At 40.7% G+C, this 17,484-nt stretch overlaps 1 protein-coding gene across 8 annotated transcripts in view; it reads right to left on the bottom strand.

Annotated features, from left to right (window-relative positions):
* LRFN2 (leucine rich repeat and fibronectin type III domain containing 2) overlaps nucleotides 1-17,484 on the bottom strand; it is a 153,867-nt gene that overhangs the window by 28,533 nt on the left and 107,850 nt on the right. For 5 of the 8 annotated variants that reach the window (XM_042022907.1, XM_042022910.1, XM_042022905.1 and 2 more), the window contains one exon: nucleotides 6,997-8,389. In XM_042022907.1, coding sequence (XP_041878841.1) covers nucleotides 6,997-8,369 — 1,373 coding nt within the window. In that variant the 5' untranslated portion in view covers nucleotides 8,370-8,389. Of the gene's footprint in view, nucleotides 1-6,996; nucleotides 8,390-9,803; nucleotides 9,935-10,489; nucleotides 11,200-11,243; nucleotides 11,348-17,484 lie in introns of those variants that run through there. The other 3 variants (XM_042022913.1, XM_042022909.1, XM_042022912.1) reach the window with 3 other exon arrangements.

Genomic DNA, 17,484 nt, shown 5'->3' with positions numbered 1-17,484 from the left:
TTCATAGTCAACTTCTGAGGCTGAGCTTGGGGGTAGAACTGTAGCATCCAACTTCTCCACAGACCTCAGTAAATGTTATTTGGCAGGAGCTAAGCTTTGAAGGAGATGGGAATGCCTCCAAGGCGGCAGCAGGTGCTGTCCTGCCCTGCCCTGCTCTGCTGGGGCACTGCAGCAAGGTGGGCAGCAGTGCAAGCACCCTCTCACAAGAACTCACATACATCTCACATGCTCGTGTCAGGGGACAAAGCTCCTTTAGGGATAAGGGGCCATTTAGTATTTCTGTGTCAGCGATCAACCAAGAAAATGGTCTGGGCAGCATCCACATGGTCTGCCTCTGCTCATCATGAACTGGATTGCTCTGACCATTGGATTCCTCATCAGTTTCTCTACAAGCACCAAGTGGATGATAGTTTGTCACAACAATCTAGGATGACTTTAGGAACATTACTGAGATGTACATTTACTTTTCTTGCATATATTAATTTTTATATATTTATTTCCTATTTTATATTTCTATTTTCCACTTCATTTTCTGGTAATACATGTAATTTTTCTCATTTTCACTACATTTTCTTTTTTATTCTTTAAAGATTTCTCATGTTGCAAGTGGGGTGGTGGAGAAAAAAACAAGTACAAACAAAAGCCAAACAAAAACCAAAAACCAACCCAAAAAACCCCTGTGCCTGTACTTCCCCCAGCAAAAGAAAGAAAACAAAAATAAAAGACTAGATAAAAATGTTTTCATCAGACACAAATAAAACCCCACAGTCCCAGAATACAGGCTTCTATGAAGCAGCTTCTTCATTATGACTGATGCCTTTCAGCAAGCTTGCTCTTGCTGAGGGTACTCTAGAAGCCAATATGCACTACTGCTGCAAACCACTCTCAAATGATCTGAAGTACCAAATGTCCATGTCAAACTTCTCTCTGCACTGATTATATAAATTTTGCTTCCCTTTAGGACTGTGACTTCATGTTTCTATTTTTACAAAGTGGCTCTCTCTACCTATCAAATACACAAGTTTAATACCTGGTGATTAATGTCTTCATGTGATGTCCTTCCTCCCAGTTGTTGTTTTATTTAATGTTTAAATATGCAAATGCTTTGGCCAAATCAAGGTTTGTATCCTGCATACAATGCAACTGGAATAGCTCAGCTCACGTGTTGAGGCTGAGTAGGGAATTTTGCCCTGGGTGTGAGCCATGAAGGAAAGTCAGTGCTTAGTGAGGTTGGAGACAGGGGGAACTGAAAATTGGGTAGAAGTGTGGCAGGAATTTATCTGCAAGTCTTCATTTGTCTGAACCCAGTGACCAATTCACAGTAAAGACTGATATTCAGGTCTTTCAGAATAAATTAATCCTCTGTCTTTTCCAAAGTTAACTGGTACTCTGTATTTCTAACTTTCCTCAGAGAGAAAATGACATAAACACACTTTGCTACAGCATCAGGCTGTTGAGAAAATGTGCTCTACCAGCAACAGGACAGGGCTTCCTCTGTTTTCAGTCTTTAGCTGGAAGATCTCTACACAATAGTCTTTCCTAGCAAAAAGCATTAGACAATGGCACCCTCTCTGATGTTCAGTGTAGCACTGCTGTTTGAGAGAACATCCTCACACAAATTAGATATTCCTGAAGTTTGCAGCACTTAGTCATGAAGCACTTTCTTATTGACATGCACTTGACTAGAAAAGTGCACGGGTATATTTATACCACCATGCGGTGGGAAATTCAAGCTCAGTTAATTACTTCCTCCCTAGGTTAAAGTATCCATAAGTGCAAATGCTGAAGCTATTTTTTGCTCACGAAAAGGAACTGCACAATCACCTGATTGCTAAACTGCAGCCAGTGTATAACTGAGAGGTGACAGGATAGCGGGGATCTCTGTTCAGCCACCCTGTAAAGCACTTGCAGTAAAAGGAGCTGTGTAAATATAAATCATTATTATATTGTTTAAGTAATCAAATTCATGGCACCGTTGTTTAAATAAACTGGAGATGTGGAGCCATTTATTCATATTTTAATGCTTAGACTGCCTGCTACATAAAATATACATTTAAAAAATAAGCTTTCAGAAACATATAAAATACTTTTTTTTTTCCCAGTGCTGAAGTTAGGGAGACTATAGTGCTACAGTAACTCTTAATTTGTACAGCTGTTTTCATCAATTTTTGGTATGAAATACCACAAAATAAAACAGACCTAAATCTCTCATAAATCTAATGGCAGTGTCATACTTCAGATGCACATTTTTAAATGGCTGCATCTTTACTTTAATTCAAAACGCAGCCAGAAGGCTCAGTATGACCTGGGAAGTTCTACAAAACACTTGCAGATTTATTCACTTTTGAAAAAGTAATGAATGTATATATTACACCAATGCCTGCTGGCCAAAACTGAGATTTGGTCTTCCATAATGTAGGGTGCTCTACACGTGAAAAAACCACAACCTCTCTCCCCAGATGCCTTACTTGAATTCAAGTGTTGCAGTTATGTAATGCTCCATCTTAATCATTCATGACTATCCCTGTTGCTGCAGACCACATAATGACTTCAAAGCAAGTCTCCCTATTTATTTATGTAGGCTCCTGGCTCCATAATATTTTCTAATGCATTTATCCTTGTGAAGCAAGGTGGTGCTATCACCCAGGTTACAGATGGGAAAATGAGGCTCAAACATATTATTTTCTAAATTTTCATATTTCATTTCAATTCCTTATTCAAAATGAATTAAGCTTACCAGTGCCTAAGTTGCACTGATCATGTCTGATGCTTTTACACATCTAAAACACTTTGGAGTCTAGACTGAGAGGAGTAGGTAAGATTTCTATGCCAGAGGAGGTTTCCTAGTGTTCACTCCTTTAACCCTAAATCCAAGGACAGATATTGCTTTGTAGACCTTGGTCTTCTTCCATCCCTTTCTCTATTGGACAGTGGTTACTCTTTCTGCATGTTTTTCCTTCAAACAAGGCATGATTTTCAATTCTGCAGTTTGTAACAAACTTCTGGTCTCAGCTAAAAGAGATGGGTACAATACACAGTTACTGGCACTGGTGTTGGTATTACAGAAAAGTAGAAAAAATGGAAAGACTGCTGCATTAAAACCTGCAGAGTGCAGATCCAGGACCTACTCATTAGATCAGAACAGAATATACACCCTGAATGCATTGAAAGAGATAAAAACCTGCTATGAGCTTGAGCAAAGGCCCTGAGATAGCAAATACAAGGGAAGGTCAGATGGAAAAGCACACAAACAGTGCTCCTCCTGCTAATCCTCATTATAATGGCACTGTTATATATAAGCCAAAGTCCAGATTCTGGTACCATTTCAGCTCAGAGCAACCAGGAGGCCCAGCAGACAACACTTGCCACTACCTCCCAAACCATGAATTTTCATGGAGCCATTGAACTCCATTGTAGTTCCTTTTTGCACCATCCTGCTAGTGGAAGACCACAGCCGGAATGGAAGGGGGAATGGAACTGGTGTCCTGGGTGATGATCAAGGGAGATGTTGACATCAGTGGGGAGATGAGAACTTCTGCTTTCACTCTCTCACAATGAGTACAATGTTTGTGAAAAATTCTTAGCAGAGAACGCAGCAGATTTCTGTCTTTTTTGCATACATTTCTTCCTAGTGAGGCAGGATTCCTAAAAGCTGAGCACAGCTGATGTGTCTCAGTCCTGGAATACCGACTGTCTTAGCGTATATTAAGTGCCCATCATTTTAGCAGCTAAGCAGTATCACATCCCATTTAGCACATACACAGCATTTTATAGAACAGAGCTCTGTAGAAATCCTTTTCCCTTAGGTTTTTCTACACACTCATTGCAGTGATATGCATCTGACCAATTAAAGCAAAACAGCTTTAGTTAATTAACTCTAAGGGACTGAGTGGTTCCCTGACTGGAAGTTGTAAGAACTGGTTTTGATATTATGAGTACCATTGATTAACTCTCAGACGCTGGACAATCACTTCATCTTTCTGTGCTTCATTTTTCCCTTGTGCAAAATGTAGAGAAATAAAATTTGCTTTCTTTGGTGAAGTGCTTTTGAGAGCTGTGAATGAAAAGAGCTATGCATCATCAGTGACTCCTCAAAAAAGGCCTGATGGGAGATTTGTCAAAATAGCACTGTCCCCACTGAGCTTCTGAAAAACTGAGCCATAACCAAGTAAAGCAGCAAAGGGCCAAAACTTCACTGAGAGGTGAAAGTGGGAACATGATAAAAAATTTAGGGGTTGCCTAACATCTTGACAGCAACTTGTTCTTCCATATCAGGCTGGCAAGATGGCATCTTTCTTCATTTCTGCCCGTGGCACACAATTCGTACCCAACCAACTCCTAGGATGCATGCGAGTGCTTTTGGATTGTTTGGTTTTTTACCCACCCCACTGCGGGGCTGGGGCAGCGTGATGCCAATCAATCCCAGCCCCTCCCCTGGATCGAGTTTCCTGAAGAGGCAGACTCAGAGGGTGGGTCGATGGGTGGCTCAGAAGCCTAAGCTGCACCCTCTAGGCAGTGCCCGGGTCCAAGCCGCCTCCCCTGGTTCAGGAAAATTCCTGGTTACTCGGTTGTTCACTGGTTCTCTGTTAGAACTCCCGCCTCTCGGTTTACGCCAGTGGTTCTTGTTAAATTGTATCCTCCTCCTGGCCTGTAACTCATTGGTTGTTTTCCCCCTTCCCCGCCGTTTTCAAATTCCCTATAAAACTGAGGACAAGCCTCGGGGAAGGATCCCATCGCATTCCATCCCTTCCGAGCTTGTTCGGGTTGTGAAACTTCTGAGAATAAACCTGTTAGGAGCCAGACCAGAACAGCCTCTCTCTTCCTCTGTCTCCGAGCTAACGTGAGCCGGTCCCATCGGCTCCTGCCGTGTTCCCTCTGCCGAGAAGCCAGCTAGCCAGCCCAGCCAGCAGCACCCATCCTGATGCCAAAGTCGCTTCAGCGACGCACAGAAGAACGCAGCTGGACTCTCTCTGACTGGGGGCACGCCAGAGCTCGTGCCTCGAGCACAAGAACTGTGTTACTGGCCATCCTCCTCCCTAGAAAATTGACACATCCAACCACTTCCAACATCTGACAACCCCTGCAAACTTCCCTTTTTGACTGGAGGGATATTCCTTTTCACTAGGGCAAATTCACTGTACAATGAATATATGACTTACACATCCTTCAGAGTGTTTTTCAGCCTTACATTTTGCTTAAGATCTTAATTACTGCTGAGTTTTTGCGAAAAGCATTGCCTTGGGGAAAAAAATGGCCTTAGCATGTTTTCTTTCATTTTATTCCTAATACTCTATCATTACTTAACTTTATCTTATCCTTTCATTCTACTTAACTCTGCACAGTTGCAAGTCCCGAAGCTAACACACTGGTTCCACTGTACATTAGCCAGAGCAAAACAAATAATTTTCACTTTCAAATTGATGTGATTATTTCAAGATATTTTTATAATTGAGGAATGGACGTGGACAGAACTGAATTTCCTCAGATTAATTTAGTATTTGAATAAATAACCTTTAAAAAAGGTTCTTTGAACTTGCTGGTCAATATTCCAGCTTTTGGCAATGAATGAGTGAATTTAGAGTAGCTAGGGAGATCACTTTATTCTTTCTGTTCTACAACTGATTCAGATAAAGGTATTGCTGGCACAAAATTTTGTCCATGTCAGCTAAACATTCTGGAGAACTTTCATTTAGATTTAATTGCAGGAGAAGGGTGAGTGAAAAATGTCACATGAACATTTACTACCTCTCCTTTTGACTTCCTCATGCTAAAGAAAACCACCCTGTGGTAAAGAAGAAAATAATAATGCCTGGTGTGGGATCTGGAGGCTGAGTACCATGACTTGATGAGTGCCTCAGCTCTCCCTACAGGCAGCAAGAGAAGAACAGAGTAGCCAGCAGGTAATAACACCAAACCTACCATGAAAAGCAATGGCTTTGACTATATTTTGGCCACAGTTTATTCTCAAATTAGAGTCAAACCCCAAATTCCATTATACCAGGTCCAATTTTTCTCCAGTGCTTCAGGATGCTTAAAAAGCTATAAGAGTCTATATGTTTGGTTCTACTTTTCCATGAGATTCTGACTTATGCTGGTAGATCATATACAGCCAAAGAGACAATTCAATTCAATACAATCTTTGCAATAAAAAGGAAGGGAAGAGTGGTTTCTAGGGATTCATCACTAGCATGAAGATAATATGTCAATCATTCTTCCAATACAGAAGAAGAAAACTACTACTGTTTTCCTGTACTGCTCCTACATATTTTTAGCCCCTAAAATTTATTGCTGCTTCCCTGCAAGAGCGACTCCTGCTTTACGTCATTAAAAGTCAGAGGTGGTATAGAACTGGAGGAACATAAGGATTATTCAGGGTTTGCTTTTGAAATTATATCTACCTCTTCTTGCATTTAATATGGTATGAAAAATTAAATGCACCAAAGTTGTCAGTCATTATGGTTGTGTAAGACAGATGTTAGTGAAATAAGAAATGAGCTCTTTCATATACGTGCAAAATGTCTTGTTAGCAACCCCAAATCTTGAATCACAGAATAATTAGAGCCTGTGTTATGGATAGACAGCATAAACTTCCTCCCACATCGCTTCCTCTCTAAGTAGTCTGTTTCAATCCCACCTACAGGAGGTGGAAAGGGAAATTTCTGACTTCTAGCCTTCAAGTTTTCCTTTCTTTGTTAAGCCTACTAAGGAGGCTATCAACTCCAGTACTGTTTTTTCCCAAATTGAAAATGTCACTGAAAACAGCTGTTGGAAAATAAGTACTGCAGAGATTTGCAATGTGTGACTTGGACAGAAAAGTCATGAACAGACCAACAGGAAAACTGACAGAGAGAATACAAATTTATCAGACACCACTAATGCTACCAGTGGCAGTGACATCTCAGTTCAGAGTCAAATCAATAAAAAGTCAAAAAGATTTTTTTTATGCTGATTTCCGCCCCCTGCCATCATCAGAGAAACAAACAACTCTGCATTTACCTGTAGATCAGAACTTCATCATCTGAGCAGTTATACTGCAGCTGATACATTTTTACCCGAGGGGCCGACTTGCTGACTGTCCACTTGACCAAAGCTGAGGTAGTGGTCACATCTGACACCAGGACAGCCCTTTCTGGTGGGCCTTTTGTTTCTCCGCGATTGGACTTGGTGGAGCTGGTGATGTCCGAGAGCCTGGATTTCGGTGGAGCTGCTTTGCCTGTGCCATTGCTGAGATGGGGAAGCTGAACAATTGAGAGTTCAATTGTTGCAGTGGACTCTCCTGCAGCATTGGCTGCTATGCATGTGAAAGTTCCATAGTCCTTGGAGGTGGTGATGTGTATATCTAAAGTGCCATTGTCGTAGACAGCTGTCCTCGAGGAGTTTCCGATGAGACGGTCATCAGGGGCCACCCAGTGAATGACGGGAGTGGGATCCCCAATGGCTTTGCACTTCAGTGTGGCAGTTTGCCCTTCTAAAACCAGCAGCTTGTGAGTATGTTGTGTAATAAGAGGAGGCTCGCAAACAAATTCCTCTTCCCGTACGTACCAGAAGTACCTTCCCTTTAGACTTGGAGGAGAAGCACAAGTTTCCATATCGTCGTCTCTGTCAAGTCGCCTTAACCACAGTAGCTCACAGTTGCAATGCAGTGGATTGCCCCCAAAACTGAGGGACAGAGGTGGAGAAAACGGGGTAACAATCAATGGAATTACTTGTGATCTGGCAAATATAGGGTCAGGAGGGAGTTTCTGAAGCCTGTTGGACGTTAGATCCAATCTGGCCAATTTCTGAAGATCTGCAAATGTCCCCTCTGTTATATAATCTATTAGGTTGTGATCTAAACTGAGCTGGTGCAAGTTTATCATCTTTCTTATAGATTCCCAGGGAATGCTTCGGAGGTTATTATAGGAAAGGTCTAAGTCCTCCAGTGTCAGCAAAAAATCCTCAAAGGCTTCATCAGAAATGCTGCTTAGCTGGTTGTTGTTTAAAATCAAATGCTGAAGGTTAATTAAACCTCTTAAAGTATCCTCTTCAATCTCAGGCAACCTGTTGCTGTCCAGATGTAAAGACCGAAGGCTCTCCAAGTCGGTGAAAGAGTAGGGCTGTATGTAACTAATGGTGTTTCTGGACAAAGTAAGGTCAACAAGTCCAGACATATTGGCAAAATCTTGTCTGCTGATATTAATAATAAAGTTGCCCCCAAGACGGAGTTCAACTGTCCTTCGATCTATGTCCAGAGGTACAAAAAGGAGACCCTTGGAGGGACACAAAGTCCCCAATGACTCAGACAGGTTCTGACAGACACAATATTTGGGACAAGCGTTGACTGTGACAGCCATTCCAAACACCAGGATGCCGCAGAGCAATTTTTCCATTGTAAATCACGCAACAGTACCTGAAAAAAATGAAAAGAGTTAAAAGAAACATCAGCAATTATGATATGAATACCTTTCCTCTTATGTTTTGCCTAACATCTACCTCCAGAGAGACTTTGTGATGCCTTCTCTCAGGAGTAACACCTAAAGGCATCAGCCCTCCATGATGGGAAGTTTAAGTGTTATAAAAACACTATAAAATCTTTCTTTCTTTTTTCTTTTTCTTTCTTTCTTCCTTTCTTTCTGCACAAATCCTACCATCAGATTGTATGGCTTACTAAAAATCCTGAAAGATTTCATTTCAAATAGTGTCTGCTTCTTTGGGGGTAGAATCAGTATCTATAATTACTTTCTGCTGCATAATAATGTGGAATTATTAGGGTTGAAGCAGCTGACTTTATGGATAAAAATAACTGCATTTTTACCCTTCAGTAATGCGGTTAATAATGACTGTGTAATTATCTGGCCAGTTCTGGGGCAAGACACTTGCTCACTCATAACAAAATTAATGATAGACAGCATTGGGAGCAGAAATCACTTGTGTAATTGCCACCTGGTTTCACCCTGTGCTCAGCCAAACTATGGAAAGGGTGACAGCCTCTAGCTCCAAAGAGAAGGGATCCAGGGGAGGACTGTGCTACCTTAAGCCCCTGGCAAGCTTTTTGATAACAACGTGCTCTCACACTGTAACCCCTAATGTTGTAGTGACAGTGAAGCTCTTGCCTGTCTCCATGGCCCTCCCTTGCACCCTGCCAATTCCTCTTCGCACCATTATCTCCCTTTTTTCCAATCTCTCACACGCTTTTCCAGCTTAAACTGCAAGGATGTGTCTCTGAAGAGTAAACAAAACTCATTAACAGGCTGGCTTGGAGAGGCAATTGTGGCTGGGAGGAGTTGAAGCCCTGCTTCAGGTTTGGGAATATTTACTTACTTCAGGTTTGCTGACATTCCTATCACAGATGCAGGGCATAGGCAAACTTGCTTTCCTTCTGTTTCTCCCTTTCCCAGATCCTGCTATCCAGCAGGGCTGAAGAACAGGTAGATCATTCGTTTCTAGCCCTCGTTCTCTTTCTGAGGAAAGGGGCAGGTAGACAAAGAGCTGTATTTTTTAAGGGATCTCCCAGGGTTTTTGATAGATTGGTGTGCTCTAGTCTCCAAGACCCTCCCCTGCGGCACTAGCTACAGGCACAATTCAGGTTCCAATTTTCATCGTGGCCATTTTGCCTCTCTTTAATGTACATCCACCATACAAACTTGTATCACTGTTTGGTACATGCCATAGCCCTTCTCAATCATGCAGGTGCTCATACACTTAGCAGTTTTTTGGCACTTGTGCTTCGAGGTATTAACCCCCCTGTAACACACATCAAACACAAAACAAAAACTATCACTTCAGCAATTTTTAAAAAGCTCTTTAAGCAGGTCTTGCTTTACCTTCTTGTGAAAGGAATGAAAACTAAGGGCCTGTGTTTGGGACTCTGCCCAAAGGTTCCTGATTCCTCCCCTGGATAAAGTGGCTTGGTATCTCCTCTCTAGGATATGTGAGATGAGTCAGAAAGAAGGAGCTGTAGAAATACAAGATGCTATGAGTGCTGAACTATGTAGAGTGTGTTCTTCACAGCAAGGTTTTCTGCATGGTGTGATGATAGTAATTATATACTGTTATTACTATTTCATAGGAGAGGAAATGACTGAAGCATCTGTGTTTGCTGAGCTTACAAACAAGATGAAAGCGAGACACTTTTAGAAAGGATGGCTTGAGAAGAGTAATCTTACCTTCAATAGTAAATAAACGGCTACTGAAAAAAATGTTGGGAGATAAGCAAGTGTGTTATTGATGCAAATCTGTGGCATACATACCAAAGAGCTATAAATATCCCTTACAATATTATCAATTGGTATTTTAGTAACAGGCAATTGGCTTTTTCAATCTTAATTATAAATGTATTCTGCAGCTTTAATTTAGTGTATTACCCTACCAGCTGAAATGATAAACAAAAAGCAGTTTAAAAGGGGGAGAAATAGATACAGTTAATTAGTAATAAGCCCTTTCATAGCTTCTCCCTCATCTACATTCCCACCCTCTGAATATCTATTCAAAAACGTGAATGCACACTTACGACAGCAGTGTCTCCTTTAAGTGTCTCAATTCTCTAACCACATTTTTTCCGGATGCTGGTAAATATCACAGTGCTTTGGGGAGATGGTTGACTCTAAGCATCAGAGTAAAGAGCATTCATGGGAAAAAAGAATAAAAATGGGGGGAGGAACAGAAGTTAATTACATAAAATAGGGACTGAAGCACCGAGAAGAGGATGTGAAGCAGGAGGCCTAAATGGCAAAGCAAACCCTGATGGGGAAACCATCTGTGGATGGCTTGAAAGCGCATCATCTGCCTGAGTGTGCTTGCACGTGTGCATGAAAGTCACAGAGAGTGCAGCATGTGCTTTTGCCAGCAAGAGGGCAAATCGGTGACAGCCACTGTCATTCCAGTTATCGCATGCGCTTGAAGGTACTAATGTAAATATTGTTAGCTTACAGAGGAAATTTCTAGGCTTTGTGATCATTTGCTAACATTGTTATTTCACGCATCTGAGCCCTGGGTTTCTCTACAATGTAATCCTGAAGTGACCAATTCACAATGCAACAAAGAGAGTACAAACCCAAAGGACTTCCTATAGGGCGTTGGAGACAACAGAAGTGAACGGGACTCCTTAAGGAGAAAATCTGGGTCTTCAATAGGGTAAATGGTTTTCCTTTCTCTGGACAGAAAAAGCACTTGGGTCAAAGATAGGGTAAGAATTCACAGACTAATAGAATCATAGAACGGTTTTGGTTGGAAGGGACCTTAATGATCATCTAGTTCCAACCCACCTGCCAAGGGACACCTTTCACTAGACCAGGCTGCTCACAGCCCCATCCAGCCTGGCCTTGAGCACTTCCAGGGATGATTCCAGGTAATACTGCAGTTCTTGAGTCTGCAAAATTATAATAATATCCTTTAAAATCTAGACCCTCCCACAAAGTCATGGTAATTGCTAGTTGCCAAGGAGATGGATGTATAATAAAAGTTGTTGTGATTTCATTTCTTGTAATTTTCTTGTAAGACAGAAAATAAAGTGTCAAGTTTAGAGTCTGTTTTTGCTGACCAGCATGCTCACCTTAGTCTTAAAATCTCTTGTTACCTGCAACACCAAGAATTTTATGAGCTGCTAATGGCAGTCTTGTGATAAGTTCACCATTCTGATTTACATTTTAAAGATATCTATCAGCCTGATAAAGCATATTTCTCACAGCAAGTCAGTAAATCTGGAAGAATTCCTGTCTCAGCCCAAGATGAAAAATAGCCCCTTTAGTCCTCTTAGAACATGCATTGGTATAAATTAATATGTGCAAGAGCCATAAACCTTGGTGTTTTGTATTCAAATTTTCCTCATAAAGATACAAATTCTGGGATTTGGCATCTCATTTCAGCAGTGTCTCCAAGGCATTTTTAAATTCTATATTCACTGAACTTTGCATTTAAATTCCAATAACCTTTGCCTACCACAGTGCCAAGTGCAAGGTAACTGTCAGAAAAATAATATGCAGCATACAGGCTGGGAAAAAGAGAGGGAACGAAAAAATAAAAAAAAGGAGAGGTGGGTGGGTAGTAGCTCTGATTCTACAGTCTCCAAGTGCCCTGGGACCCAGGCTCCAGGGAGTGTATGGGTGAGCTAAGATGCCTTCTTTCAGTTTCACAGGTGCTGTGGAGGAATTGAGTTTTCCTTCCTGAGAGCTGCCCTTTTTTCTTGTTCTAGATCTTCTCTTATCTCCGTTTTAAGTGAACTTATGTTCACTAGGAAATCTGCATCCACAGATGCAGAGCTTGAAGGATTGCAGTGGTGGGTGAAGTTTCATACATATTTTTGTAAGCAATTTAATCAACAAGGCATAAAACAGGATGGGACTACGTCAGGACAAAAATTACTCCTTAATCCCTTGCATTGGAAAAAACTGTGTGGAAAGGTAGGTTTTGTGTTCTCCCTGATCCATACTTCACTCAGCAAGCAATTGCAATGCCCATAAGGAAAGTAAATCTCTGCATCTGGATCTGTCCTTAGTAGTACATCCACGGAAACACAGGCTGGGTGTTAGGCCACAGCTGGCTTTGTGAGCACCTGTGAGATTCTTCAGATGTTTAAAGTCAGTTTACACCTAGGAACTTACAGGCTCAGATTCAGGATAACCAACAGTGCTTTTGTTGAGCTTTTGTCTTTTTTGCTTGCCTAGGCTCCTGCACTCTTTGGTGGTAAAGCTGATCTTCATCAGGTGCATACAGACAATGCAAATGAGATTTTGGCTAGGCCTTTCAAGGAGCTGGGTTTATTGAAAAAAATTAATAGCTCTAACATGTGAAATGCTTGCTTTCTCCAGCCACCTTACATTTCACACATCATAAAGGGGGAATGTTTACAAGTACACATTTCTCCAGGTACTTGTGGCTGTCTACACGAAGCTCCACCCATACTAATTTGACTGATATTGTTTCCACCATAACAGAAAAAAGGGAACTCTGGGTAAAGCGTAGCAAATATTCTGCCCTCTGTACAACTTTTTTTTCTTGAATATTGCAGCCATAGCAAGGTTGCAACTAAAAATATTTTATCACCCCTGTACCATCATGAGGTTTATTTATATGGTTTGTTTCTTTGGAGTGCAGTTCTCTTGTTTTCACCTATCCAAGCAGCTGGGAGTCCCTCCTACCTGTTCTCTGTGCCCTAGCCCTGGAAGCAGTTTTAGCTTGCCAGTATTTAGGAAGAGCTAGGCTACAGAGGTGGATGTGTCCAAATAAAATTGCCTCATAGGGTGGTCTTAAATGTAAGAACACTTTCTGTCAAGGTTGCAGTCTTTAAAAAACTGGTTGTAACTGGATCCAGAACAGAGGTAAGTATAATCTATAAAAGGTAATTTTCAAGAGGGCTCATTCTGTGAAAGTTGATTTAATCCATTCAACAGATCCCAGGGAAATAACCAAATTTTCTTAGGCAGGGCTTTCTCACACAGGAAGATACTGGTCTCATTCAGTCTTTCCCAGGCAAAACCTGTGTCTCTATGTGTGCATTCTTGGAAAGCTTTTCTTTATTTTTCATAATACTTTCCTGATATTTTCCTGACACCAGTCATGTTATTTCTTTAAGTACTAACATTACCCGATTCCTTTACCATTCCCAAAATGGAAGTGATGCATCTATCAAAAGCCCAAATTATCAATATAGCTTTCATCTCTCCTATTTTACTAAAGCATCTCATTTCTTTCATTAAAAACAGTACTTTCCATACATCCTAAAAGAACAAATCCCTATGCTAATGTTCCAGCACACTTAACCCCTGCAATTAGTCACCTCTTCACATTTCAGCTTAATTAGTCCAAAAACCTCTTTGGAGACTTTTATGAAGGTTTAACATCTAATACTTAAAAGACAATAGTAACCCCAAATCTTATCAGACAAATTTCAGAATCAGTCAAAAATTTTGTTTCTGTTTGATATGATTAAACTACTAGCAAGTGCCTCTTAGGTGAGCTCTTGAAAACCATGGTACAAATTCCTTCCTGGAGTCACTTTCCTGCAGTATATATGGAAAAGGTGTTTTGAGCACTAATGCGTATGTGCTCACTGTCCAGGTTTCAGCTGGGACAGAGTTACTTTCTTCTCAGAAGAAGAAATTCTGAGAAATACATATGTGCATGAGGGTTTTCATTATTCACAGTGGTTTTGATCCAGAAGAAACATTACATATCTCTAGCTTCTGTGCCAAAGATGTCCCTGATGGCTGGACAGTATGTATGTCTAGTAGCCTTAGTGACCCTAGAGCACTTAGATCTAGAATGCACTTACATCCTAGTTCCTAGGAAATGCAGCAGGAGCTCTTAAGTAAAGAGGAAACCAGGTGTAGGTCTGTCAGATCACTCTTCACTATTACTAGCACTTTGCTGAAATGAAGTCACCATTATAAGCCATTTGGTTTTAAGAAATGTGCAAAATTACTCAAGATTTTGAGATTCATTTTGTGAGGAAAGAAAACTTAGTGAACACATTCTGTGTACTGCCGAGCATCTGCCTGTCTAGCACTTCCCCACAATACATTTGGGACATTTCATCACTTCAGATAAAATCTGAAGTGCAGAAGCCTCAGAATTATTTACTACTCTCACTTTTCAAGAATACAGAATATAGTAAGTTTCATGAAAGCAGAGGAGAGACACTTGGTTAGCTCTGTTATACTTCTGCAAAGGAAATTATACATTGTTGAGTCCGCCTCTTGTTTGGAATCTGAGTATCCACACGGAAGACAGACAACATCTCAGCTACTGAAAGGCTTTAACCCGAGTTTAGCCTTTTTGGACAAGAGTCAGTCCACTCTGCTGTTAAGATGCTGTGAGCTGTGCAGGTTCTCCACTGCCTAATAAGCAGTGAACTTGTTCCACAGTCATAATATAATATCAGGACCGGGTCAGTTAGGGACACACATCCTTTGGAACCCAGACTTTCTTCTGGTTTCCATCCAAAGGGTACAGGTGCCACTACTTCCTTATGACTAATCTCTAGACCTTGTCTGCTCTGGCATCACGACACTCGAAGCTTGGACTGAAAAGCCTTCATGCCCACACAGAGAACAGAGAAAAAGAAACATGGGCCTAAAATTAGCCTAAATTAGCAATTAGCCTAAATTTCTTGTGCTGCAGAAGATGGAAATTTTTACTCTAGAATTATGTCTACCTGCAATGCCAAAGTCAGTTTCATTTGTATCTGTCTTGAAGCTTACTGTTCAATTTTTAATTGCTGAGTGCTGATTGTAGTAACTAAATTAATTCAGTCCTGTAGCATGAATCCAATAAGCATGCTTGATTTACTCATTCATTTAATATTGTAGCACTTTAGAAAAATACCTGCACGAAACGCATAATTTCCAAATGAGAACATTACATCTCAGAAAAACTAGAAACAAATATTTTGAATGCTTCATTTAATGCCTTTCTTAAAGTGGTCTCATGAAACCTGAATGGTCTTACAAACAGGTTTTGTCACATGGGCTGATACTTATCAGTGGGCAAAACTTCTGGCAAAATAGAAAAAAATATATATGTCTATCCAGAACTTGTGAATGGCACATTATAACCTTAATAATCATAGCCAGATTTTGTTGACTAGTGTGATTTTACCTGTGAAAACAGTTGTACTTGCATTATTCTACCTTCACTGACTGGAAAGCACAGGCTTTAGTTGCCTGATTTGTTGGCACAAAACAGTGCTTAGCTACCTGCATGGTTTTTGATAATGCAGAAAATTTAAATGCGAAGGCAGTTACTTGTAAGCATACAAAAACAAACTGAAGAGAGAGAGGCCAGTGAGAAAATCCAAGTGTAAATACTTGGTAAACAGACACACTTAGGCGTGTTGCATCAGCAACAGGTCTATCTGGACAATTTCCTAGAACTTTCCAGAGCAGCTACATCTGTGCAGGATGGTGATTTCCCAATGACAGGTACACAGGAGACAAGGAACAGCATTTTCGATATCACTAATTATAAGTGGCTTGGGCACTAATTATAAATGGCTTGGACGGTTTTTTCTCTCCCACAGACAATTTGAAGGCCCATTCATTTTCAATTGTTCATTTAATGCCTGTCAACATTTATCTTTGCTTTCTATTTTAATGCTGTCTCCATCAGATTTCATCTACAAGCTCATGAGTCAGCTAAGCTGGGCCCCTCTGCTATTTTTAGCCATTCAGTTCATTTATTTATCTTGTTCTTAACAGCAATCCTACATTTTGCTTTATCAGCACAACGGAGAAGTTACCAGTTATCCTGTTTCTTACTCATTTTGAACACACACAGGAGCCAAAAAGGTGCTAAGGAGCAACTCTCTCAGAGATATTGCCTGTGGCATGAAACATAAATGTCCATCAACAGACCCTACTGCTTTCTGCAAATACAACTGAAGGCCTCTTCTCATGATCTGAATACAAATTCCCCTTGACTCTGAGCCATAACAGAAAATCCTCAGGTAACTCTTTAGCTTACTTTAATCCTCATAAAAGTCTTCATACATTCTTATTTCCTTCCACATCACAGGAAGAGCAGGATAATTAGAATTGGGATTCTCTTCTTTAAGTGGGCTTGTTACTTTTTTTTTTCTAATTGACCCGTCATTCAGTCCTAGAGACAAAGTCTGTCCAATATTCCATAGGAAATAATCTTTATTTGGAATGAAGGCTGCAGTTTTTCTTTCATGTATAACTCACAGGCAAAGAAGCACTGGTAGGAAATCCAAGGCATACAAAACTAAAAATCTTTTTCTGATTTTTCTCATAAATGTAATTGGGAACACAAAGTGATATGCAGCAAAGATTTGGAGATCCTTTGAAACACCATCAAGGCAAATTTGAAGTCCATATTTAAAAAAACCAAAGCAAACAATCACTTTTGCTGAACGTCCCAGGATTCCTAAGGATGTTAGCATGGGCATTTGGTGGCAGAGGTCCCCTGTTACAGGGAATACAACCCCAGTGACTTGTCACTGTGGTTGGCTCATGGTTCAGTGAGAAATTAGCAGAGTTCTGAGAAGGAAACATGAGAACCCTGCTACGCCATTGCATGACACAACACATGGCCTCCACGGTCTCTGGGCTCTTTCATCAGCCTGGTAAACTTTCTACTGTACTTTCTTGCTTTCTATTTACTTTGGATGGGACCAGATCTGTCCATTAACTTTCTCTTTCTATCACTTCTCCCTTTTTGATTCTCATGCAGGAGGATAATTCACTGTTTCTCTGGATGGCTTAACACTCCCGTTACTTCTATCATGAGAAGAGCAGCTTTTCAAAGTTGTAGACTTTGTTGCATCTGGTTACCCAGCTACCTATTTCCAAACCACTGTCAATGGATGGGAAAGAGAAAGGAGGACTGGTATTTGGTAGCAATACCTGTTCTTTCACACCAGTATCTTAATGCACTTTAAAAAAAAAGACAACTTCTACCTAATTTTTAGAGGTGAGTAAGAAGAGGCAGAATCTGCCTCAAATGTTTTGCCCAAGATAATTCACCAAGTTCCTCATGGAAAACCCAAGT

Source organism: Corvus kubaryi, unplaced genomic scaffold (genome assembly GCF_017639235.1).
Source record: "Corvus kubaryi isolate FWS band 111438036 unplaced genomic scaffold, C.kubaryi_AGA036_p1.0 37232, whole genome shotgun sequence".
Taxonomy (NCBI): domain Eukaryota; kingdom Metazoa; phylum Chordata; class Aves; order Passeriformes; family Corvidae; genus Corvus; species Corvus kubaryi.
The sequence above is the reverse complement of the archived record's forward strand: the minus strand, read 5'-3'. Positions and strand labels throughout refer to the sequence as shown.